Genomic DNA, 26,829 nt, shown 5'->3' with positions numbered 1-26,829 from the left:
TTTTTGAGACAGAATCTCACTCTGTCACCCAGCCTGGAGTGTAGTGGTGAGACCTCTGCTCACTGCAACCTCCGCCTCCCAGGTTCCAGCGATTCTCCTGCCTCAGCCTCCTTAGTAGCTGGGATTATAGGTGCCTGCCATCACGCCCTACTAATTTTAGTATTTTTAGTAGAGACGAGGTTTCACCATGTTGGTCAGACTGGTCTCAAACTCCTGATATTGTGATCCGCCCACCTTGGCCTCCCAAAGCGCTGGAATTACAGGCATAAGCCACCGCACCCAGCCTGGATTTCTTTTTCAGATTGTTCACTATTGGCATATATAAATGCTAGTGATTTTTGTATGTTGATTTTGTATCCAACAACTTTACTGAATGTTTATCAGTTCCAATTAATAGTTTTTTTGCTGAAGTCTTCAGGTTTTCCCAAATATAAGATCATATTTGCAATCAAAGATAATCTAACTTGTTCTTTCAAATTTGGAAGCCCTTTATTTCTTTCTCTTGTCTGACTTACCTAGATAGGTCTTCCAGTACTATGTGAATAACAGTCATGGAAGTGGGCATCTTATTGTGTTCTAGGTCTTAGAGGAAAGGCTTTCAGATATTTCCTATTCTGTATGACACTAGCTATGGGTTTGTAATATATGGCATTTATACTTATACTGTGTATATAAAGGTATATTCCTTCTATACCCAGTTTTTATGATGGGCTATCAGAAATGACGAACTCTATGAAATGCTTTTTGAGCATCAATTGAAATGATTATAAGGATTTTGACCTTCATTCTGCTGCTATGATGTATCACATTTGATTTGCATATGTTGAACTATCCTAGATCCCTGGAATACATCCCACTTGGCCATGATGAATGATCTTTTAAAAATGTTGTTAAATTTGGTTTGCTAGTTCTTTGTTGAGAATTTTATATCCTGTTCATCACGATTACTGGCTTTTAAAGATTTTGTTTTGTTTTGTTTTTATATGTCTTTCTCTGGTTTTAGTGTCAAGGTAATATTGGTCTTGCAGAATGAGTTTGGAAGTATTCCCTACTCCTCGATTTTTCAGAATAGCTAGGACAGGAATCAGTTCTTCTTAAAGTGTTTGACAAAATGCATCCATGAAGGCATCCAGTCCTAGGCCTTTCTTTGCTGACTTCTCAGAGCTTCAAACTCATTATTTGTTATTGCTATGTTCGGATTTTCAATTTCTTCATGGTTCAATCTTAGTAGGTTTTATGTATTTAGGAATTTATTTATTTATTCTAGGTTTTCCAATTTATTGGCACATAGTTTTTCATAGTAAACTCTACTAATACTTTGAATTTCTGTGATGTCAGTTGTAACGTCTCTTTTTTTGTCTCTGATTTTATTTGAATCATCTCACCTTTTCTGTTAGTCTCACAGAATATTGGTTGATTTTGTTTATGGTTTCAAAATAACAAGTTTTCTTTTTATTGGTCTTTGTGTTCTTTTCTTCAATTTACTTTCATTTATTTCTGCTCTTTATTTTTTCTTTTCTTGTACTAATTTGGGGTTTGGTTTGCTGTTACTTTTCTAGTTCATTAAGATACATCATTAAATTGTTTATTTGATATTGTTCGACATTTTTTTATATAGGTGCTTACGGCCATAAAATTTCCTCCTGGTACTGCTTTCACTTATCCCATAGGTTTTGGTATATTGTGTTTCCATTATCATTTGTTTCTAGAAATTTTTCAATTTCGTTCTTAATTTCTTCATTGATCCACTGGTCATTCAGGAACATATTGTTTAATTTCTGTGTATCTATAGAGTCTCCAAACTCCTCTTGCTATTGATTTATAGTTTTAAGCCATCATGATCAGAGAAAATACGTAATATAATTTCAACTTTTTGAATTTTCTAAGACTTCTTTTGTGGCCTAACATTTGGTCTATCTTTGAGAATTACCCATGGGCTGAGGATTCTTGTATATATTCTGCAGTCATTGGATGAAATTTTCTATAAATACCTATTAGATCTATTTCGTCTATAGTGCACATTAAATCCAATGTTTCTTTGGTGATTTGCTTTCTGGATGATTCGTCCAATGCTGAAAGTAGACTGTTAAAATGTCCAGCTATTGTTGTATTGGGGTCTATCTCTTTTGGCTCTAATAATATTTGCTTCACATATCTAGGTGTTCCAGTGTTGGGGACATGTATATTTATAATTGTTATATCCTCCTGCTGAATTAATTCCATTTTCATTATATAATTATCTTCTTTTTCTTTTTTTTAATAGTTTCTCATCTTAAAATATATTTTGTCTGACATAAGTATAGCGAAGCCTGCTCTTTTTTAGTTCCCATTGGTATGGAACATCTTTTTGCATTTCTTTATTTTCAATCTCTCGGGGTCTTTATAGGCAACAGATCATGGGGTATTATTTTTAAATCCATTCAGCCACTCTATATCTTTTGATTGGAGGATTTAGTGCATTTATTTTCAACGTTATTATTAATAGGGACTTACTCCTGCCATTTGTTATTTGTTTTCTTGTTGTTTTGTGTTCTTGTCTTTCTTCCTTCCTTCCTTCTTGTCTTCTTTTTAGTGAAGGTGATTTTCTCTGTGGTATGTTTTAATTTCTTGTGCTTTTTGTGTGTATCTGTTGTATATTTTTACATTTGAGGTTACCATTAGACTTGCAAATAACATAAAACCAGTTTATTTTAAACTGATGACAACTTAATATTGATTGTATAAACAAACAGACAAACAAGAAAAAACTAATAAAGTTCTACTCTTTAATCTCATCTTCCCACTTTTAATCTTTTTGTTATATCTATTTATGTCTTACTATACTGTGTCTTGAAAAGTTGTTGTAGTTATTTTTGATCACTTCATCTTTCAGCTCATGATATGCACAGTTTACAAATCACAATCACAGTATTAGTCTGTGTTTTTCTGTGTACTTACTATTACTAGTAAGTTTGTACTTTCAGATGTTTTCTTATTGCTCATTAACCTTCTTTTCTTTCAGATTGAACAACTCCCTTTAGCATTTCTTGTAGAACAGGTTTGGTGTTGATGAAATCACTCAGATTTTGTTTGTCTGGGAAGGTTGTTATTTCTCTCTCCTTTGTGTTTGAAGGATATTCTCACCAGATAACTATTCTAGGGTAAAAGGTTTTTTCCTTCAATACTTTACATATATCATGCCATTCTCCCCTGGCCTGTATGATTTCAACTGAAAAAAGTGTCCTGCCAGAAGTATTGGAGCTCCACTGTATATTATTTATTTTCTCTTGTTGCTTTTAGAATCATTTATCTTTGACCTTTGGGAATTTATTAAATGTCTTGATGTATTCTTCTTTGGGTTAAATCTGCCTGGAGTTCTTTAACTTTCTTGTACTTGAATACTGATATCTTTCTCTGGTCTTGGAAGCTTTCTGCTACTTTCCTTCTGAATAAGCTTTCTACCTCTACTTCTCTCTACCACTTCTTTATCATCAATAACTCGTAAGAGTTGCCCTTTTGAGGCATTTTTCTACAGCTTCTAGGCATGTTTCATTCTTATTATTTTGTCTCTTCTGACTGTATATTTTCAAATAGCTTGTCTTGAAGCTCACTAACTCTTTCTTCTTCTTGATCAATTCAACTATTAAAAGGCTAATAACATTCTTCAGTCTCTCAACTACATTTTCAACTCCAGAATTTCTGCTGGGTTCTTTTTTATTATTTCAATCTCTTTGTTAAATTTATCTGATAGAATTCTGAATTCCTTCTCTGTGTTAGCTTGAGTTTCTTTAAGTATCCTTAACACAGCTATTTTGAATTCTCTGTCTGAAAGGTCATATATCTCTGTTTCTCCAGGATTGGTCCCTGGTGCATTATTTAGTTCATCTGGTGAGGTAATGTTTTCCTGGATAGTCTTGATGCATGTGGATGTTTGTTAGTATCTTCGCATTGATAAATATTTATTGTAGTCTTTGCAATCTGGGCTTGTTGTTACACTTACTTCTTGGGAAGACTCTTCAGGTATCTGAAGGCACTTGGGTATTGCGTTCTATGTGTTTGGTCCCTACAGCCACATCTGCATTAGGGGTTACCAGAAGCCTAGTAATGCTATGGCTCTTGCATGCTGGTAGAGGTACTATGTTGGTGGTCTTGGATAAGACCTGGAAGAATTCTCTTAACAGGAAGAAACTCTTGTCTTACTTTTTCCCAGTGTGTCTCTCTGGGCAGAGCTGCCTGGACCTGGGGGAAGGGTGACATAAGCACCCTGTGGCTGCCACCAGTGGCAATGCTGGGTCAGACCTGAAGCCAGTATGGTATTGCATCTGGGTCAATTGCAATACTGGGTCAGAATGGAAGCATCTCACCCACGGCCTGCAGTAACCACTGCCTGGCTTCTACCTATATCCACTCAAGGTCCTATAGTTCTACAACCAGTCAGGCTTGTAACCCTTCCTCATAGCAGTGAGTTCCCCTCAGCCCCGGGCAGTTTCATCAGGGAGCCAGGGCCTAGAGTCAGATACTTTAGGAACCTACCCAGTCTTCTATTTTGCTGTGGCTGAGCTAGCACCCAAGACACAAGACAAAGTCCTTCCCACTCTCCTCTCCCATTTCCACAGGCAGTACAGTCTCTTCCAACAGCTACAACTGCCCCACACCTGCGACAAGTACAGACTGGCTACTGCCAATATTCACTCAATGCCCAAGGGCTTTTCAATCCACTTGTGAATGCTACCAGTCCTGGGACTCTCCTGTCAGGGCAGCAGGCTCCCTTCTAGCCCAAGGTAGGTCCAGAAATACTGCCCAAGAGTCACTACTGCCCAAGAGTCAAGGCTGAGAATCAGGGACCTTAAGAGCCCTCTTGGTGCTCTATCCCACTATGGCTGAGCTGGTACCTAAGGTGCAAGACAAAGTCCCCTTTGCTTTTCCCCCCGCTTTTCTCAAACAGAAAGAGTCTTTCACCATTGCCACCACAGCTGGGAACGTGCTGGCTCTCACCTGAAGCCTGCACATCTCAGAGTCTCATCCAAGACCCATGGCATACTCCCTGGGTATCACTCTGGTAGTTACTTAGGGCCCATGGGCTCTTTAGTCAGAAGGTGATGAATCCTGCAATGACTGGGTCCTTCCCTTCAAGGCAGCGGGTTTCCTCCTGGCCCAGAGTGCATCTAGAAATGTTATCTGGGATCTAGTGTCTGGCATGGGAGCCTCAGGATGCTACCCAGTGTCCTATCCTACTGTGGCTCATCTGTTATCCAACCTGTAAGACAAAGTCCTCTTTACTTTTCCTCTTCTCTCCTCAAGCACTGCAAGCAGAGGGAAGGAGTCTCTCCTGGGCTGTAAGCTGTGTTGCCTGGGTTGGGGGAGGGGTGACACAAGGACTGTCTTAGCTGTCCTGGCTGGCATGCCACCAGACTGCTTGCTCGTTCAGTCCACTGGCCCTAAGCACAGCACAGCACAGCACCAGTACCTACCCAGGAATTGCAGTCCTTATGGCCTATACTGCCTTTCAAGTTTATTTAGCAACCCACAGCACTTTGGCCCACAGTGGTAGGGCATGCTGGAATTCAGGTTTCAATTGCTAGGATGGGTGATTTCTCTCTGGGTAGGGCTAGTCTAAATGCTCCCTCCATGGCCGTCAACTGGTGTTGCTTTCTGCTGTAACAGGGCAGCACTGAGTTCCAATGAAAAGTCCCATAATCACTGCGCTCTCCCTCCCGCAAATGCAGATTCTCTCTCCACACCACGCTGCCACTGTCAGGACATACAGGAAGGGCGGCATTGGTGATTCAAGAGAGTCTTTCCTACCCTGTTCAGTGCCTTTTTCAGTGATATAATGTTAAAACCAGGTACTGTGATTGCTCACCTGATTTTTGGATTTTATGAAGGTGCTTTTTCGTGTGAGTAGTTGTTTAACTTGGTGTTCTTGGAGTGAGGACATCTGGTGAAGGCTTCTATTTAGCCATCTTCCTCTGCCTCTACTTTCCTCCTTCTCTGTCTTTTGAACACTCATATACAACTAGGTATTTAATATTTTTGTTACATTTTATACATTATAATTATGCATGTTTACTAGGAAAAGTTTATATTAATAAGCTTAGTCCACAAAGTTATGGAAACCAAACTGTACTGCTTCTTGGGCATGAATACGGTTGTCTGCTTTTACCCCTTTTTAAAGACCAGTGGAAATGCCTAAAAAGATGCATGTGAGTATGGATCATCAAAGAAACAAGTATAAGTAACTCTCAAACTGCACAATCAGAGGCTGAATAATTGGTATCTGGCTACATGAAACACTGTTTCTTACTCCAGGTAACATATTATGCAATGAAGATTGTCAAACACCAAAAATGTTAGTAATGGCAATCTCAGAAGCACTTGTGGAGATTTATCCAATATGCACCATTCCTCCAACAAGCACTCTTAATCCGCTTTTGATAATAAACTCCTTAAGTATCTAAAATGCAAGGATTGGGATATCTATGATTTTCAAACTATGACCTGTGGAGCCCTGGGGCATTTGGGGAAGAAATCTCAGGGGCTGTTGTGGGAGTGGTTCCAGTGCTCACCATGCCCTCCTTTCAACCCAATGGCTTCACAGATTTAAAGTTAATACTTTTTACAAACTAGTCCACTTAGGGGTTTACTATTGAAAAAAAAAAAGTTTTAACCTTACAATGATAGAAATCAAATTTTAGAAATTTCAGTCTTATACCAAAAATCTGCAGGGAATATAAAGAAACAGTATTAATAACACTTAGCAATGATAATATTGTGTGGCCTCCAAAATATCGGAATTTACTTCAGTTGTGATATGAAAAACCACAGACCATGAAAAAGAGAGTTCTAACTTTTTGAAAATTTTGGAAACCTTTCTTTAAAGAAAGCTTTAGAAAAAGTCCAAACAAGTATAAACAAAAGCAGAGCTAACCTGATTTTTTTTTTTTTTTTAAGTGGGCTGGGCTAGGTGGCTCACGTTTGTAATCCCAGAACTTTGGTAGGCAAGGTGGGTGGATCCCAAAGTGAAGAGATCAAGACCATCATGGTGAAACCCCGTCTCTACTGAAAATACAAAAAATTAGCTGAGTGTGGTGGCCTGCCAGTTACTTGGGAGGCTGAGGCAAGAGAATCGCTTGAACCCAGGAGGTGGAGGTTGCTGTGAGCTGAGATGGTGACGCTGCACTCCAGCCTGGGCAACAGGGCGAGACTCTGTCTCAAAAAAAAAAAGAAAAGTAAGAATGGGACAGCTTCCTGTTCCCTGTTTGTTAGTCTTTCTCTGCCTGCATCTTAAAATACCATTATCATTCCGTCAACCAACTCCTCCCCACCTAAAGAGCAACCCTTGAAGACAACAATATGAAAAGGTAAAGTTAAAGTAGTAAAAATACCTGTTTCTCAATCACCATGAAGAATATTACCATAATAATGTTAATATACATTTTTTCTAAAATAAAGAATATCAAATGTGTAAACTAAAATTTCTATGTGTGCTGCATGCTTAGAAATCAGTTGCTTCTTTTCAAGAAATCACGAGTTGCCATTATTAAGAAGAAAAATTCAATACACTGAAATGCTGTTATCCCCAAAACACTATTCCTACTTATAAGAACAAAATGACTTATTATTGTAATATTACTAACAAACTTCCTCCCTCCTGTCTGGGATATCCATAGAAAGTTTGTTCAAATAAATATGTTTTGCATGGTTTTCCATATAGACTTTCCCCTCAAAATCCTTAACAACGAAATATTCCAGAACTGGAAAGGCTTAAGTAATCTATAGCAGGGAAAACATAACTACATAAAATATTTCACCTAGCACTGGCATGTTCAAAGCATCTGATTTTCTTTACTAAGTTATATTTTCAAATATTCATCAAATTGTGAACACATTTTACATGTAATGTTCTTCAAAAAATACACAGACAGGGTCTGTCTAACTACAAACAATTGTGTCAGAGAGAAAGTTCATGTCACTGTTTAAAACCTGAAATTTGAAACAGTTTAAATATAATATTTTATTGTGTTAATTTAGTCTAATCTTCAATTTATCATAGTTACTTCAATTCTACTAAAATACAGACTATCGAAGTTAGCAACCAGATCAAAAGTAGTATCTTTGCATTCTTTGCTTAAGCACAAAAACTAGAAAAAAAAAACCACTATATAATCAATCTAAGAAAGATTATTTCCAGGATTTTAAGGGTTTCAAATCTAGTAACCTAAATGTTCCTTAGGAGCTGGGCTGAGCCTTCATATTATTATTTCTGAGTTAACAGAATTGATAACATGTTACTTTTGACTTTTGTAATCATCAGTGTATTAAATAATTCCTTTCCATTACAAAAATGTAGTAATTCTTATAAATAAAACAAAGCCTACATGGACACATATATTCCTTTACTTTTTACAGTAAGTCTTTTATACGAGACATCAGTTTATTTTTTTTTTTTAAGGAAAATCTACTGATGTGAAAGAAATTCATACTTTGCAAAATTGGACTGTTCACTACAGAACTTACAAAGGTANTAAAAAAAAAAAAAAAAAGCAGCCAAACACTAAAATGTGCCAATATTATGTCAGAAAACCAATTCCCATTGCAAGGAAGAAAATCCTGGATACAATTTAAAAATGGCAATTTCTAAAATGTTTGAATGCAAATAAGAATAAAATATTCAGTAAATATTACATTTTGCCATTCTGCATGTCTGTCTCATGCTTAAAGCATTTTATTTGTGGGCTCTAAAGAACATTTTAAAGAAATGACCAACAAATTGAGTTATTCCAACTCTTCCTTTAAATAATATGAGATTAATTCAAAGTAGTAGCTTTAGTTTATAACTTCATTAAATCAGGTAGGCAAAGGTTTACAAAAGCAGTCATGATATTTTTGTCAGAAGTATTTTCAATTATGTTGATACATATTTGATAGTTTGATATTTCACATGATTAAAAATATTTTAGAAAAATAATTCATTCAAAAGCTATTAAGTCTTTGTATGCTCAAGATACCACTTTGTTTTTCTTTGTAACTGCATTATAATGCAGAATAATCTTTCATACAAGTAAAAGAAATAATAACTTGAAGATAAGATTATGCTTACAATATACTTTTTGAAGAAATATAAAAATGTATAATAAAACAGTACTATAAAATGCCCCAAAAAATAAGGAAATTGTACTTACATCCACAGCTCTCTTAATAAACGGTATCTGTGTGCCACTGTCCAGATCTTCATTTATGATAAGTCTCCTCGCCCACTGACCTGCCCTGACAACACCACTACCATGAATTAAAACCATCAGTTTCTGTGGATTTGTCAAAGCGTCCTCACTCATATAGATAAAACTCTTTGGTTCAGTCTCGGTAGCATCTACCTGTAATTAAATAAAATTAAATAACAAATAAATATCTTCTGATCAGGCATACATATAAACGAAAAACAACTAATGGTTGTTATGAAGTATTAAATGGTTACTATGGAATTAAAGAAGTAAAAAACACCTTTAACCCAAAATTAAAATATTCAGTACAGACTAACAATTATGTATTAGGTGGATGAGCCAAGACATGATAGTAATTTAAATATAAAATATAAAAAGTATTGGTAATATGCTTCTCCTTATTATTCTTGTATATTTAGTATTATAGTACCATTGTAAATAAAAATTACCATTTTTTTTAGTGCTACCTACAGTCTAGCTGCTATGCTACCTGTTTTAAAAACATTATCTCATTCATTCACAACCCATTTAGGTGGTATTATTATTATATTAATTTATAGATAAAGAAATTGAGACAGAGAGTTTAAATAAACTAACCATAGTCACACAACTATCAGTTTTATAACAGAATATTGCACAGAAATAATAAAAAATAGAAAACTGAAATTGGAGATAAATCTATTGGAAAATCATATATCAGCCAGGAATGGCACTAAATTGTTGAAGGGAAGAAGAGGAACCTATTTAAAAACTAACCATCTATTCTATTCTTACCTGATCTATGTAAACGGGCTTTAAAATTTCATTCAGACTGTGAACATAGGATTAAATAACAATTATTTTTACAAAGCCACATTATTTATGTACTCCGATGAACTTACTTTATAAACTAGTTACTTACGTGATAAAAAGTAAATATTTTTATCCATTTTGATTGTAATTAATATTTAGATTTTTAACTATATGATGTATGATTTACACTTGAAAGACACAAAACACTTTAATTTCCCAATCTTTTCTTACATATGCCATGACACACTTAGTGGTATTCCATATCGGCAGTGGTCAGTAACTGGAAATGGAAGCCTGTGGATAGCCAGATCAAGCCAGAAGTTGACGTTGTGAGGGCTGGTTACACACCCTCACATAAAGAAGGTCAATCCACATGCAGTGTAATGAAATAGCTCTTCACTTTGTCAACTGCATATGTTCACACAATTATCAAAATAAGAAGTATACAAAAACTCTAGATGCCTAAAAGAACACCCTGGATTCTAAATATTCCCACTCATTATGCTTAGGAAGAGAAAAATAAAATAAAATATTTCTACTTCTAAAACAATCGGGCTGGTTTCAGTAAGAGATGGCTTAGGCATTTGTGCAAACAGAGCACAAATGGCAATTATTTCAGCAAGCGCAGCATGGACATGGGGCTTAAAGAAGAAATAACACCTTTTCATTGAAGTCTTCCCTGACTACCCCATTTAAAATTCCAAACATGCCCCCAAGAATTCTGTAGTCCCTTTCCCTGTTTTATTTTCTTCCATGATCTAACACATTGTATGCTTTACTCTTTATTTTTGCAATTGTGTTTATTCACCACCTGCTCCCTCCACTAGAATGTAAGTCTAGGCAGGCACAGAGTTCTTGGGTTTGTATCCATCTATAGTCTCAGTACCTGAAACAGAACCTAGCACATTGTAGACACTCAGTAATTAAAAAAAATAAACTTTTGGAATAAGGAATCTTATCAAGCATCACCAGTGACTTCCTTTCAATAAAAGGCATTTAACTAAATAATATATCCTCGAAATGGTTATAATACTTGCCTGGTTCAGAAAGCATATACTGAAGATTAAACTAGCACAAAATTATAGAAAATTTTACAAGACCTGTACAATGTTAAAGAATTAAAATGACATAACTATAATTTTATTAGCAATAGCTAAAAATACAGAAAGAGAGATATGAAACGTAACACAATCATATTAGCTTTACCTGCATGCTACGACCAGAGTAAACAAATTATAATGATGACAATAAATATGACTAAAGCCACACAGGAAGATAAGTGGATGACAGACACAGGAAAACCAAACCTAAAAGAAAAATTCCCTTTACCTAGAAACACATATGAAAATAGAATTATTGCTCGGTTAAAGAGGCTAAAAAAAAAAAAAAGGCAATGGTGATAAGAACAAAATAAAAAATATTGAAAGCCAAAGCTGTCAGTGTATAATAAAAAAGAGGCCACAGGGGTTTCTAGTCATTCAATTACCAAAGAGTATGTCTAAACACACACAAAGAAAAGTGCCTCTTAAAGTCAATAAGGCCTTAATGGATCCTGGAATGTCTATGGAGATGGATATCTATTTACCTTAATGAAAAAACCTGTAGCTACAGATATTCCAGTAGGTGCTGATCACTGTCTCTTTTTTTCCTATTTGACTAAGTCCCCTGTTACCAAGAAATTGAGTCAATGTTTTAAGCAATGGGATATTGCCACTTTGAAGTCCACAGTAATCACTTAAAACTGAAAGAGACATATTTTCAAATGATAAAAATCTATGTTTATATTAAAATGCTGCTCAGTCAAGAATCATTTGAGTCCAAGAGTTCAAAACCAACTTGGGCAACATAGTGAGACCCTGTCTCTACAAATAATCAAAAATTAGCTGGGTGTGATTGTGCACATCTGTAGTCCTAGCTACTCAGGAGGCTGAGTCTGGAGAATTGCTTGAGCCCAGGAAGTCAAGACTGCAATGAGCCATTACTGCATCACAACATTCAGCTTACACAACAGAGTGAGACCCTGTCTCAAAAAAGAATAAAGAGGGAAAATGGAATCACATTTTAAAAAAATGCAGTGGTGATAAGAAGAAAGATAAAAGAGGGAAAATGGAATCACATTTTAAAAAATGCTGCTCCAGAATTTTTAAGGGTCTACAAATTAAAGTAGCCATGAATAAATGAAAGTTTTACTTGAATATTGAGAAAAGCTGGCTTTGAAATTATAAGAATATCAGAATATTCAAGAAAAACAACAATGAAAATGAATTTAATAATATTAATAAGACATAAAAGAATTTTAGCTGGTCATTGGCTAATATTCACCTCAGTTTACACAGAACTCTGACTCTGCACATGAACTACAATGTACTCTCTATAAAGTTAGTGCTAATTTTAGTAAAATATCTACATGAATAAAATAACTCTTCTTCATTAACCTAATTACGTTTGAATATATAGCTGTTCCAAGGTCATTTATCTTCAAACAGTGCTAATTTGTTATGCTAAGTTTTCATTAAAGAATACACATAAAGGTCTTTCCAGTGAACCACCTCAGTTTATTGACGAATCAACCCCAGACACCTTTTAGTTGATGAGACTGCACCAAATAATTTTTAGCAGTTAACAATTCATTGTGGAATACTCATGAACACCATTAATTGCTGAAGCATGATGTACGTAATAAACTCTCATGAACACCATTAATTGCTGAAGCATGATGTACGTAATAAACTCTCATGAACACCATTAATTGCTGAAGCATGATGTATGTAATACTCTAAGTTAAAATTTGTAGTGAAGTTGTTAATTCATGTCTCCAGTATTCTATACAAGTATGAGATATTTCACTATAATTGAGAAAGCTTTATGCCTATTTATGAGAGGTGTGAACTAAACATAAAGCATGATCATAATGTTTACTATCAAATCATGAGTTCCACAAAGTGCTGTCATTTAAAAGATGGTTCTTTTTTCTTTTAAAATAGTTCAAGACTGAAAGAGTTCATCATCAGGAAAAAAAAGGTTTGAAGGTATTCTTTAAGTAAAAAGAACAACTATTTACACACACACACACACACACACACACTCTCTCTCTCTTTCTCTCTCTCTCACTCTGAGATTTAAGAAAACTCAAGAGAAAAATAATAGCTATTAAAAAATAGCTGTGAAGAAAAATTTCACAACTATACCAAATATGTGATAATTTAAAGGAAGATATTAATTTTCTAAGACAAATTTAGAGTTACTTTATAAGTTTATAAAATAAGGGAAACTTTATTAACAAAAGATGGGCATGACACTTAAGTTTGATATAAACTTAATTGGCCCTTGCTTATTAGCTTTATATTCTAAATTTAAAATCAAAGGATAATCAGATTCATTATACAAAGTCGTCTTCCATCTAATTTCAAGTTTTCTATAATGATAAATAATGAAAATCATATAACGTGATCTATATAGCCAATTATTTTGAGATTTGTTCTAGAAATTTGGAGACTGACGTGAGTTTAAGGATTCCATGGAACTAGAAGTATTATAGAGTTAAAGGATCCAATATTAATTGTGTTGTATCAATAAATTAACCTACAGCTGTTTAAATATCATTCTTCAGAAACTCTGAAAGAAAGAAAATGAACAAGAAAGGAAAACTGGGCAAAGTGACAAAATTCTACCCTGACTTTCCAGAAGACCAAATTTCATTATATAGTTTTAATGGAGTAAAATGCTAGACCTAAAGTCAAAACTAAAACAGTAAGTTTAAATACAAAAAAGACTGGCATATCCATTCCCAGAAAGGTACTAAAATCTTGACATTCATGTGTTTCTTCAAAGGAAGAAAAGTTTCCAATAAACCAAGGATTGATGTAGCTGTAACACAGAATAATATTTTATTGACTAATCGATCATAAGCAGTTTGAACAGTGTCCAACACCTAAAAAAAAGTTAAATAAATCTATGTTGAATAAATGAATAAATGAGCAAATGACTAACAATGTGTTCTTGCATTTGAGGTTACTTACAGAAAATTAAATAAATAGGTTTCCTTTAAAAAAGAAACTAAGGACTCAGTTCTGGAGAGGGACACTATTAAGAAATCCTCAAATCTTCCACTCATAATAAAATAGCCCTATCCAAGGAATTTTTAAAACTCATGCAAAATTTCATGCAAACAAAATTATTTATAAGCAAAGTGTTGTGCCTTAAATGTATTACTTTTATCAACTCTCCCACATTCTCATATATCAAAAATCATAAAGTTGTCAGGGACAGCAAAGATCCTCCAATCTAGTCCAACCACCATTTCAGAAACATGATTATAATCTCTTAATTTAAAAGCTTAATATTTTGCGGTTTACATTTAAAATAACAGGGGCTTGTGTATTTTTTGTTTTGTTTTTTGGTTTTTTTGGCAATTTGAGTCTGGGAACAAATCTCAAACTTTTTCACTCTGAAATGGCAAAATGTGCAAAATTCAAAAAAATGTTCTGCCAGAAAGGGAAGGAGCAGTGTTATGAAACAGGAAGCACCAGGAATGAATTTGGGAATGTGTAGAGGAAACAACATATTATGTGTAGAAATAAGACATATTTTTAAAAACCAAGAAATATTTAAAGAGACAATAAATGTCTAATGTAACAAAAAGTATACTGGTTTACTACAAATAAAAATAAATTATTCCAATGAAATGAGAAAGGGTACAGGAAAGAGTAATCCTTTTAATTGCATCATCATTTTCAAAAAGACTGGAAATCAGTATTTTTTCCTTTCTACTGAAAAGTATTACTTTATAAGAACTACTGTGCAGAATGAGATGAGGTATACTAATAAGCATTTAAAATTATCAATATCAATACAACGGAACCTTAACATTTAAACTTATCACAATTAACTCAAAACAAAAGTTTTCTTCGGAATTAAATACTATTTTACTTACAAATAAACATTTCATTTGGAATAAACATTTATTTAAAATTTGACTTACTGGAATAGATATTTTTTTCAAATTACAATCCTTTTCCAGGAGCTCGTATACATACTTTGTGATGATCTAAGTAGGAAAGAAATAACACATTAAGATGCAATGTCATCCATTATCAAAACTGATATAAATTTTGGTAAATTATTGCTATTTTTCTGAGTAAATATCTTTTCATCTTGGAATGCTTTGATACTATATTAAGAGACTCCTAATTACCCATAATGGTTTACTTCCTGCTGCTGTATGAGTAACTATGAACCTTGGTATTAAGGATTAACGCCAATTAATATAGATTCACAAAAATATACATGACTTTCTCTTTTTCAAGGAAATACACTGAAAGTATATTTTCTTTTTTTCGGTGTTTCTAAAATTTGTTTCTCCTATTATTTTCCCATAGGCACTATATCTAATACATTAATAGCACCTAGTGACTCTGAATCTCAACACCTCTTTTGTATTCACTGAATCGAGGAGGAAAAAGTCAGAGGTATTCTAAATAGAAAAGGAAAACTCATCCAGAAAGTCAGGGACCAGTCAATATCACTGCTTATGCTAGGAAGAAACATAGTTCCTCTAGATGTCCATGTCCTAATTCCTGGAATCTGTGAGTATATTATGCTTCATATTAAAAGAACCCACAGATATAACTAAGGTTTAGAACCTTGAAATGGGGAGATTTTCTTGGATTATCTGGATGGTGTTATGTCTTTAAAGGTAGATTACAGAAGAACAGTGGGTCAGAGAGACGCAAAGTGGCTGAGCTGGGTGTTGCTGGTTTTCAAAGTAGAGGAAGAAGACAAGCCAAGAAATGTGGTAGCTTCTATAAAGTGGAATAACCTTCAGTGTACAGCAGTAAGAAAATGAGACCTCAGTTCTACAACTGCAAGGAACAGAATTCAGCCAACAACCCTTAGAAGCAGTAAACAATTTCTTCTCTAGATCCTAAAAACAGCATATCCACACCTTAATTTTAGCCCAGTGAAACTCATACAAGACTCTGACCTACAGAATTGTAAGATAATAAATTTGTGTTGCTTTAAGCCACAAAATTTATAGTAATTTGCTATAGCAGCAATAGAAAATTAATATAGTATTTCTATTAAGGAAGGCAAAGAGTAAGGAAAGAGACATCTGGAATAAAAGCAAATATTAAATAAGTGGTAATAATGGCCATTTTTATCATTATTATTTTTTTATTTCTTTTTCTTTTCTTTTTTTTTTTTTTGGATTTTTTTTTTTTTTATTATTATTTGAGTTTTTTTCTCAATCCATCACCTGTGTTGCCCAGGCTGGAGTGCAGTGGCGCAATCTTGGCTCACTGACACCTCTGCCTCCCAAGTTCAAGCGATTCTCCTGCCTCAGCCTCCTGAGTAGCTGGGATTACAGGAGCGTGTCACCAGACCTGGCTAATTTTTGTATTTTTTTTTTTTTAGTAGAGATGGGGATTCACCATGTTGATCAGGCTGTTCTCGAACTCCTGACCTCATGATCCGCCCGCCTCAGCCTCCCTAAGTGCTGGGATTACAGGCATGAGCCACAACGCTCGGCCTAATGGTCATTTTAAAGAGTGTTTCTCCACTGCAAAATGTCTGCTTATCTATGCGTAAAACCTCAGAGAATAATTTTAGCAGAAACATAATTAAAAGTCAAATTTTATGAAACAAAATCAAAGGATGATTTTTTTTAAGAAAATTAAGATGTCAATTGCTTGCTTTGGTGCTGTATTCTATAATCTAAAATAGATTCTTTATCCTGCTTTCTTCGAGGAGTCCAAAATTCTTTCTTCTATGTATAAGCATTCATTTCATTTCAGAAACAGTATATTAGATATATGCTAGAACAGCTTTATCTTGGCTGGTAATGGTAATTTCAAAAGCTATGATAACTATTTTAGAACTAAGTAATAAAATGCTAGTTATTAAACTAACAGTATTCTTATGTTTCAACATAGAAGTTAAAATTATGTTCATTATACCCTCACTGGGAGGTAGTGGTACTGTAGATTTGTAAGAGTAAACTAAAAATGTGGAGGTTCAGACTGAACATAAGCATAAAGTTACAAAATGACCTGCTGCTTTAAGAGCAATAGATTAAATAAGATTAGCAAAATGAGTGGCTTAACATTTCTGAAAATATCCTTCTATCTATGAAATCACAAAATATCCTTACATTTGAAGTAACAACAAAACCAATCGAACTTAACTCAATCCAAATGAATTCTACCACCATGAAAAATATTTGAGACACAATCTGAGAATTAAAAAATTAAATACTACTGACCTTACAAAAAGAAAAAAAGCATGAACAAACTGAAAGCCAACAGCTCTTATTAGACCCATCAGTTAATCCTCAGTCTTTATACTACAGGATAATATAAAATAATTCAAAAACTCAGAAATCGCTTATATTTAGCTTTGAAACACACAATCGGGCAAGTCTATATTCTGGAATTTGCAACATATCAAACCAAATAATAAAACTATATATTAAGAATTGGAAAAACACTATTTAACTTGCCTAATTTACTTTGGTCTCCAATTCCTTACTGTAGGAAAAAAAACAATCCTAGATGAAGTTATCTACCTTATAAGCAATTCTCTGTGTTCAGTACACTCTCCACAGCTCTAGTCGTCCTACAAGATACAGATCACATGTCAACTCCTTCAAGTAACTCTCACGGCCTCACCCTAACCCTCCAAGATATGGCAAAGTCTCACCTCTATTTTCCTCTGGACGTGATAAAATATCATTGTCTAACATACTACTCTAATATGTTTACCTGTCTGTTACACATCTACTCATAGAACACTACAATTTGGGTCTCCTACCTTTATTCCTTCTTGTATTCACAGGATACTCTGGCAAACAGAAGATAATTAAAATTGTAAATGAATTCTCCTCTCTGTCCATCCTGTCTACGTCTTTTGAAAAAGATACAAGTTTAAGATTAAAAAAAAAAAAAACATTTTCCAATTGCTAAATCAAGGCTTAGGAAGAAAGCATCAAGGACTCATTCATTGCCTTCCAGATTGCATAGAATTTCAGTCTGCCTTTAGAAAAACCAAAAAATGAAAAAGATAATTTCAAAAAGGAGATGAAAAAGTATTTCCGTCCAAGTGTCATCTGTGTTCAAATGTTCATTGGGAGCTGTTTATAGATGGAAAAGAAAAGGCTTAAGAAGACTATGCAGGCTCTAAAATTACGTCTTCATTCTAATAAGAAACCGAGAAACTTCTGTTTTTTGGTCTGATGTATAAAGAGCTTGGAAGTAGGTACTACTGACCTTACAAAAAGGAAAAAGACTGAACAAACTGAAAGTCAACAACTCTTATTAGTTCCATCAGATAAATGAGGCCACAGAGCAAACTGTTTCCCTGAAAATGGAGATACAGACAAGCAGATATGAAGAATCAGTTTACAGAGTACAAAAGCTCAGGAGCAAAAGCCCTCAGCTGAAACCAGGACTAAGGTAGGAACACTTTAAACTGCAATGGACGAACTGCTAGATGGAGTGTGGACTAGCTTAAGAGCTAAAAACTAGGAGGACGTTCAACCTTAAGGGGGAGGGGACAAATTTTTATGAATTTTACTTCTAGGAGGGCTACCTAGGTTCTCACTATGAAGACTACATTAAAAACTCCCTCTTGTTTCTGCCGGGGAAGGCGAAAAATAACCATTTAGAAATACTCCAGAGCTCTCTATTGTCTTTAACAATACCTGAAATAGTTCAAGAGGAACTATTTTACCAGAACCTAATTAACCTGGGGAAAGGAAATGCCCAACTTGGGCTCACTTAAAAGATGAGACCTAATAGAGGACTACAGAATATCTTCCCATCTACCCTAAGTTGTTACCACCCTATCAATAGAGTTCCTATAAAATACCAGAGGATTACAGCTAAAATAACTCTAAAGAGAGTCAGGTCCTTTTTAAGGACTCTAGAAAAACCCAAAGACAACAGAGGAGACAAAATCAAAGAACTTAGAGGAAATTGTAGCCTCTGACATGCAGCTAAAGCAAACAGTAAACACAATCTAATGCCTAGCCAAATAAAAATATAATCTCACACTAAAGACCTATTTACTGGCTGGCACGGTGGCTCATGCCTGTAATCCCAGCACTTTGGGAGGCTGAGGAGGGTGGATGACGATGTCAAGAGACTGAGACCATCCTGGCCAACATGGTGAAACCCCACCTCTACTAAAAATATAAAAATTAGTTGGGCGTGGTGGCACACGCCTGTAGTCCCAGCTACTCGGGAGGCTGAGGTAGGAGAATTGCTTGAACCCGGAAAATGGAAGTTGCAGTGAGCCGAGATCGCGCCACTGCACTCCAGCCTGGGCTACAGAGCAAGACTCCGTNAAAAAAAAAAAAAAAAAAAAAGAAACAAAACCCTATTTACGTCATTTCCTTTCACCTGATATATCATATCAGGCTTTCAACAAGTAGTTACCAGGATGCTAAAAGGCAAAAACAAACAAAACCCCCAGGATCTATAGAGAAAACAAAACATCAGATCTAGACTCAGATATGGCAGAGATACTGGAATCATCATACTGCGAATTTAAAAGAACTCTGATCAATATGCAAAGGGATTTATCGGAAAAAGTGCGCCACATACAGGAACAGACAGGTAATGTAAGCAGAAACATGGAAACTAAGATACAATCAAAAGGAAACGTTAGATCAAAACCACTGTAACAAAAATGATGACTACCCATGAAGAGGTCCAGTGTCATTTAAAAGAAACACTGGAAAGAGAAATCTACTACACCTGGCAGTTTTCCTGGATTTCTTCTGATTCCTAAGAAGCTACCATAAGATAAAAATTAAATGAATCCACAATGGAAAAGACAGAAAAATAATTTTGAGGTTATAAATTCATGGAATAAATCTGACTACCAATACAATAATGCCCTCAAGAAATTAGAGTCTGACTCAAATTTTTCTAGCTCAGAGTTTCTCCATGTAGGGATTACAGAAAATTGTCAAAAGGAGAATAGGGGTGATCAATGGAAGTATAATAAAAATCACTTTCCCATGGACCACTTCCAAGAGAAGAGTTACATTCATCCTACTATGAATTTACTTTTAACATTTATTAAGCACTTACTATATGTCTATCATGTTCCTCATTCATCTCAGCATTACTTCTGGTCTTTAATTAGATAAGAAGCCACCAATGATAACTTTTAGTTCAGTAACAGTGCTAAAATTATTCTAGCAGGATATAATTGAAGGGGGTGGGAAACAGTGACATTAAGAAGCCTTCTAGAAGGTATTACAAACCCTTTTGAGAAATAAAATGTAATATATGATAATACATATTACTACATAGGTAAGGTAAATAATATAAATATTTTAATTGAGTACAAATTTAAAGTTTATTTTATTACCAAATGTTCAAGCTTTCATTCTTTCTTCCTCAGAAGAAAATCTCTCAATAGTAACAAACTAAATTTGGCTTATTGATTCATGGCAATAACAATTTTTATTTTACAACTTTATTAACTATAAGATAAAAATTTCTATATTGGGCCTATTAGGAGAGGAAGAACATCAGCCCAAGACATAAAACACCAATACCCATACATTATCAGTCATATCCATCCCTACAGATGACATGTAAATGCTAAGAGACTCCTGATTTTAAATGTAAAGGTGGATGAACTGAATCAAATGGGAAACTCTAAAAGATTTACATGTATCTATGAAATTTTATGCCTCTTTAAATCAAATAAAATCTCAGAAAACAGGCTCATTAAGTACCTGAATTAGTGAAATATGAACTAAAATATTAAAAGAAATAATATTTTTAAGTTTCTAAACATTTGAAACATATTAAAAGAAAAAAAATTAAGTGCTTAAAACATTTTAAAAGAAACCATTTTTTTTCCTTGCTTGTACAGCCGTAAGTAACCCTACCTGCTACATGGGACACTGGGGTTTGATTCCCCCCACAACCAAAAAAAAGAAAAGAAACAATTTGTAAAGAGCCTTAGGATAATTAATCATTACCTAGTAGAAATCTGGTTCTAAATTATAGAATGAAATTTAATAATTTCTAATGAGTACACTGAAGTGATAATAACATTCTCAGTTTTCTGCTTGAAATAATTATGTATATCATGTTTACATTAAATGGATACTTAAAAAACAGTTGAAAATAGTTTACTTTTACATAAGGATCTCCTTTTAACATTATTCATTTGCTTAGGAAGCCCTGGTTTCACAAATGGGCCCAAAGGAGTCAGAACAGACAATCTGATTTATCATACTACAATGTATCACAAATGTAAACGAAGTTTGATATTACAAGCTCTTAATATATCGAAAGTTTAAAAATATCTTGAAGATAAGCTTTTGCTTTTTAACAACAGTATTTAGCTGGGTGCAGTGGCTCATGCCTGTAATCACAGCACTTTGGGAGGCCAAGGTGGGTGGATCACCTGAGGTCGGGGGTTCGAAACCAGCCTGGCCAACATGGTAAAACTCTGTCTCTGCTAAAATTACAAAATTAGCCAAGCATGTGGCACATGCCTGTAATCCCAGCAACTCAGGAGGCTGAGGCAGGAGAATCGTTTGACTCTGGGAGGTGGAGGTTGCAGTGAGTCGAAATCGCACCACTGCAGTCCAGCCTGGGCAACAAGAGTGAGACTCCATCTCAAAAAAATAAAAATAAAAATAAAACAAACAAGCAAAAACGCAATATTTATTCTATCTATTTTGTGTTACTCAATTTCACTTTGCTTACGATTAATAAAAATACAATTTAAAATCCCCATACCATTTATTTTGAGAGGCAGAGGCTTCAAGATCTGTGTATTCAGTATGTAATTGAGTAATTGGTTGGATTCCTAAATTTAAAATATGCCAATAAATGGGAGATAGTGTCCCACCAGGTCTGAGGAGCAGAAGCAGAAGACAGATCTCACTTCTGGAAACCTAATCTTTGGCATGGTCTGCCACTGAAGGAGCAGAGAGTGAAACCTTCCGAAACCCTCCTTGGGTCAAAGGAAATCCGAGTGGTGCCATTTGCTTAAGAAAGCAACACGAAAGCTTCTGAATGGACAAGGACTGGGGAGTAATCTCTCACCTCCCTGCCCCTTTTCTCAGCTCGCTGTTGTTGGACTTGGCAAAGGCTTTTCCTGCCAGGGTGTATAAGTACGGCCTTAAAGAGATAACTTCTTGAGCTTCTCTAGTGGCTCCATGCCTAAAGAAGCTGAACACTGGCTGGGAAAGGGTGTTTTTCAGGCTTCTCCATTGCCTCCAACAAAGTCAGCAAAAATAAACAATGGGGAAAGGATACCCTATTCAATAAATGGTGCCGGGAAAACTGGCTAACCATAGGCAGAAGAATAAAACTTGACCCCTAATTCTTACCATATAGAAAAATTAACTCAAGATGGATTAAAGACTTACATGTAAGATCTCAAACTAAAAATCGTAGAAGAAAACCTAGGATACACTCTTCCAGGCAGTGGCCTAGGCAAAGAATTTATGACAAAGTCCTGAAGAGCAAATGCATAAAAAACAAAAATTGACAACTGAGACCTAATTAAACTAAAGAGCTCCTGCACTACAAGGAAAATGTCAAAGAGTTAACTGACAATCTACAGAGTAGAAGAAATTATTTTAAAACTATTCATCTGACAAACGATTAACATCCAGAATCTATAAGGTGCTTAAACAATTGAGCAACCAAAAAAGAAATAACTCCATCAAAAAGTGGGCAAAGGCCCACTTTTGAACAGTTCTCAAAAGAGATATACAAGCAGCCAACAAACATGAAAAAAATGCTCAAATCACTAATCACCAGAGAGATGCAAATCAAAGCCATGATAACATAGCTTCTCACACTATTCAGAATGACTGTTATTCAAAAGACAGAAAATAAAAGATGTTGATAAGGCTGCAGAGGAAAGAGAACACTTATAAACTATTGGTGGGAATGTAAGTTAGCCCCTGTGGAAACCAGTTTGTAGATTTCTGAAAGAACTAAATATAGAGTCAGCATTCAAACCAGCAATCCCATTACTGCGTACACAACCAAAGAAAAACATATCATTCTACCAAAAAGATACCTGCACTCACATGTTTACTGTAGCACTATTCACAATTGCAAAGACATAGAGTCAGCCCAAGTGTCTGTCGATAGTGTGGATTGAATAAAGAAAATGTGGTACACATACACAATGGAATACTCTGCAGCCATAAAAAAGAATGAAATCATGTCCTTTGCAGCACAATGGATGCAGCTGGAGATCATTATCCTGGGCGAATTAATGCAGAAACAGAAAAACAAATACTACATGTTCTCACTTATAAGTGAGAGCTAAACATTGACTACACACGGACACAAAGATGGGAATAAACACTAGGAAATCCAGTGTTTATTGCAGAAGAAGGGAAGAAAGGAGGGGAGGGAGGGGTTGAAAAACTACCTATCAGGTACTATGTTCACTAGTTAGGTGATGAAATCATTAGAAGCCCAAACCTCATGCAATATATCCATGTTAGAAACCGGCACATGTACCCCTGAATCCAAAATTAAAATAAATATTCTTTCTATATTAAAAAAAATAAAATATACCAACATTATAGATACCAGTGGCTGGAATGAGTGGGTCAGGAGTTGGGATGGGATGAAGAAGAGGGTAGTTAATGGACACAAATATACAGTTAGATAGAAGGTAAAAATTCTAATGTTCGATAGCAGAGTAGGGCGATCATGGTTAGCAATAATGTACTGCATAGTTAATACCCTGAAATGATAAATAAGGTGACAGATACCCAGATACAGTGAAATGATAAATATTCAAGGTGACAGATACCCAGATACCCTGTCTTGATCATTACAAATTCTATGCACATAACAAAATAGCACAAGTACCCCATAAATATGTAAAATAATATGTATCAATAACAGGAAATAAAAACCCATACGTTTCAAAAACCAGTCTTACTCATTTAATCACTAAATAGACCAATTGCAATTGGTAGGAGAATTTAGTTTTGAGCAATGACCTGATTAAAATGTGCTTATCCCCAGTGCAGTGCGTAAGGAACATTCATAAAGTATAATATTCACCTTCAGAGCCAAGAAGTTTATGGTTCAATAGAAACAAATTTAGTATTACACCAGTAACATAGTTATGTATTAAAAAAACATTAAAATACAAATACTAAAAGTTAATAAGCAGATGAAATCTATATATTGAATTTAATATTACAGGGGTTTTTTTTTTTACACTTTACAAAATAAGAAAATTTATCATTATTATTGCTTAACAACAACAACAACAAAAAAGCAAATACTGATGCTCAAATACTAAATAACCACTCTTGGAAAATATTAAATTTTGATATTTTTACCAAAAAGCCTGCATGCATAATTAGGCTTACTTTCTACTTTTTCCTGCTCTTACGTTTTAGATAAATGCCTCATATATCACATTAAAAATGTTTTGTTTTGTTGTTGTTTTTAACTCATGCTGGCAAGTTTAATTCTTTGTAGTTGCTGAATCATTTTTTTCTGTACCTTTTATTTATCTTGCTGTCTCTTTCTTTCTCTTATCTCTTAATAGGTTAAGTTTTCTTTATTTCTCTCTAGTATAAAAGTGATATATTCTGGTTCTATTCCTCTAGTGTCATCCTTATAGTTTTAACATGAATATTTAGCATACTTACATCTAAAATTAATCCCTCTTTTGTTTTCTTGGATAATTCAAAGACTTTATAGAGATTTACTCCATCTTTTTAATGCACCTTACCTCCTTCAAGTTATTTTTAAATAGTATATTTTTCTACCTTGGTTTTGTATTTGTTGTTGTTTATTATTGTTGTCACTTTGTATAGCTAAAGTTCCTTCAGACTGCTCACAGCCTTATCAGCTCCATTGCTCAGCATTCCTTCTTAGTTGTATCTCACTCTCTTCTTATTATTTCAGTTTTCTCCTTTGGCAGCTCTTTAGCAAAAGGTAAACTGTCAGTCTTTGTCTAAAAATATATGAGTCTGAACTTAATTTAAATGATAGTTTTATTTGAGCATACAATTCTGGATTGGTATTTACTTCCTCTGGTGTCTTCTGGTATCCACAGTTGTTAATGTTTCTGCTGTCAGCCTTGCTGAGGTTGTAGATAATCCGCCTTCATTATCTGCTTTCTTTTATAATCTTCCCTATGCCTTTGATGTGCCACAGATTCGCTATGATATCTAGGGGTAGGTTCTGTCTTATTAATCCTCTTGAGGACTCAATATAGTTCCTGACTCTTTCACCAATTCAAGATAATTCACAGACAATATTTCTTCAAATATTTCCTCTGTTTTTCTAGAACTCGTATTAAATACATGCCAGACATTTTTCATTCTATTATACTCATTATAAGCTCTCTTTCACATTTCCTTAAGTAATTTTATTGAGGTTATCTTCTAGTAGTCTAATTCTCCCTTCATCTATGTCTAATCTTCTATTTAAGCAGAGTGTTGAATTTTTAACTTTATTGACTATATTTTGATTTCTATATATTTGAGTTGGTATTATTTAAAATCTCTATTCTTGTAAAATATTTTGTTAACCTTTTTAATGTTTTCAAACATTTTAAATACTTATTTTAAGGTCTTTAAGTAACAGTTCTATTAAGAAAAGCTCTTATGCCTCTAGCTCTCTGATGTAGTCATATTTTTAAAAACAAGCTTAAGGGATGCCACCTTCCTATAGCTTTTCCCCTAAAATATTTGCCTTTCTCTGATTTCCTTTGTCAGCAGAAGTCTACTCAGCAAATAATTATTCACTAGCTTTTACTTTCTGATTATTATACTTTTTTTTCTTTTTTCTTTTAAGACAGGTATTCACTTTGTCATCCGGGCTAGAGTGTTCAGTGGCACAATCTCAGCTCACTGCAGCCTTGCCCTCCTGGGCTCAAATTATCCTCCCACCTCAGTTCCCCAACTAGCTGGGACTATAGGCCTGTGCCACTATGTCTGGCTAATTTTTTGTATTTTTTGTAGAGATGGAGTTTCACCATGTTGCCTAGGCAGGTCCTAAACTCCCAAGCTCAATCAATTCACCCACCTTGGCCTCCCAAAGTGCTAAGATTATAGGCGTGAGCCACCATGCCCAGCTCTGATTATTATAATATATTTATATCTTATTTCCTCTGCTTGATATAAGTTCCTTGAGAAGAAAGACTGTTTTACTTAATACTAACTCAAACAAAACCAAGTAGAACAATGTACTCAACAAATTTCTGTTGGTTTTTAACTATTTTTAATCATTTAATAATAAATTAACAGAAACAGACTCTAAAAGAGAACCCTGAAACCGATTTATGGGTGATGATTATCCATTTACCCTCCCAATTTTTTCTGGAGATTTCTCAGTTCCGTAAGTTTGAGACTAAAATATTTAATATAATATTTAATAAACAATAATACTTAATATACATGGTATTCTTAGATTTTAGGGTAAAAGGGTAGCTAATATGAACAGGCCAGAGCTTAATTTGGTGTATTTTATGATATTTTATTCAGTATTTATATGTAAAAATACTTCAGCTAAAATTCAGCATGATGAAATCCAAAGTTAGCTCATCTCACAATAAGCAATGAAGTTCATCTGAGCATCTGTAGTACTTTCACCGTCAAAAGCAATTAATAAAATACTGAAGTCTGCAGAGTATACCACTCCCACAACCCCTCCAGTCTCTACTGCTTCCTGACTGCCAACTTTACCTGTCTAGATACAAATAGAAAATGTTATCTAGTCACTTTACATTGCTAGGAGTGGTAATTCAGCATCCGTTCCATGTTACTGGCCAAGAAAAGGAATAGAAGAGTCCTGGCCATCTTAAAAAA

The 26,829-nt window shown here is 34.6% G+C and overlaps 1 protein-coding gene across 9 annotated transcripts in view; it reads right to left on the bottom strand.

Annotated features, from left to right (window-relative positions):
• Positions 1 to 26,829, bottom strand: part of FAM172A (family with sequence similarity 172 member A) — a 508,558-nt gene that overhangs the window by 348,873 nt on the left and 132,856 nt on the right. For all 9 annotated transcript variants that reach the window (XM_037733283.1, XM_037733284.1, XM_037733288.1 and 6 more), the window contains 2 exons: positions 14,974 to 15,039; positions 9,162 to 9,353 (listed from right to left, as the gene is read on the bottom strand). In XM_037733283.1, the coding sequence (XP_037589211.1) occupies positions 9,162 to 9,353; positions 14,974 to 15,039 (258 nt within the window). The remainder of the gene's footprint in view (positions 1 to 9,161; positions 9,354 to 14,973; positions 15,040 to 26,829) is intronic.

This window comes from Cebus imitator, unplaced genomic scaffold, assembly GCF_001604975.1.
Source record: "Cebus imitator isolate Cc_AM_T3 unplaced genomic scaffold, Cebus_imitator-1.0 Scaffold511, whole genome shotgun sequence".
Classification (NCBI taxonomy): Eukaryota; Metazoa; Chordata; class Mammalia; order Primates; family Cebidae; genus Cebus; species Cebus imitator.
The sequence above is the reverse complement of the archived record's forward strand: the minus strand, read 5'-3'. Positions and strand labels throughout refer to the sequence as shown.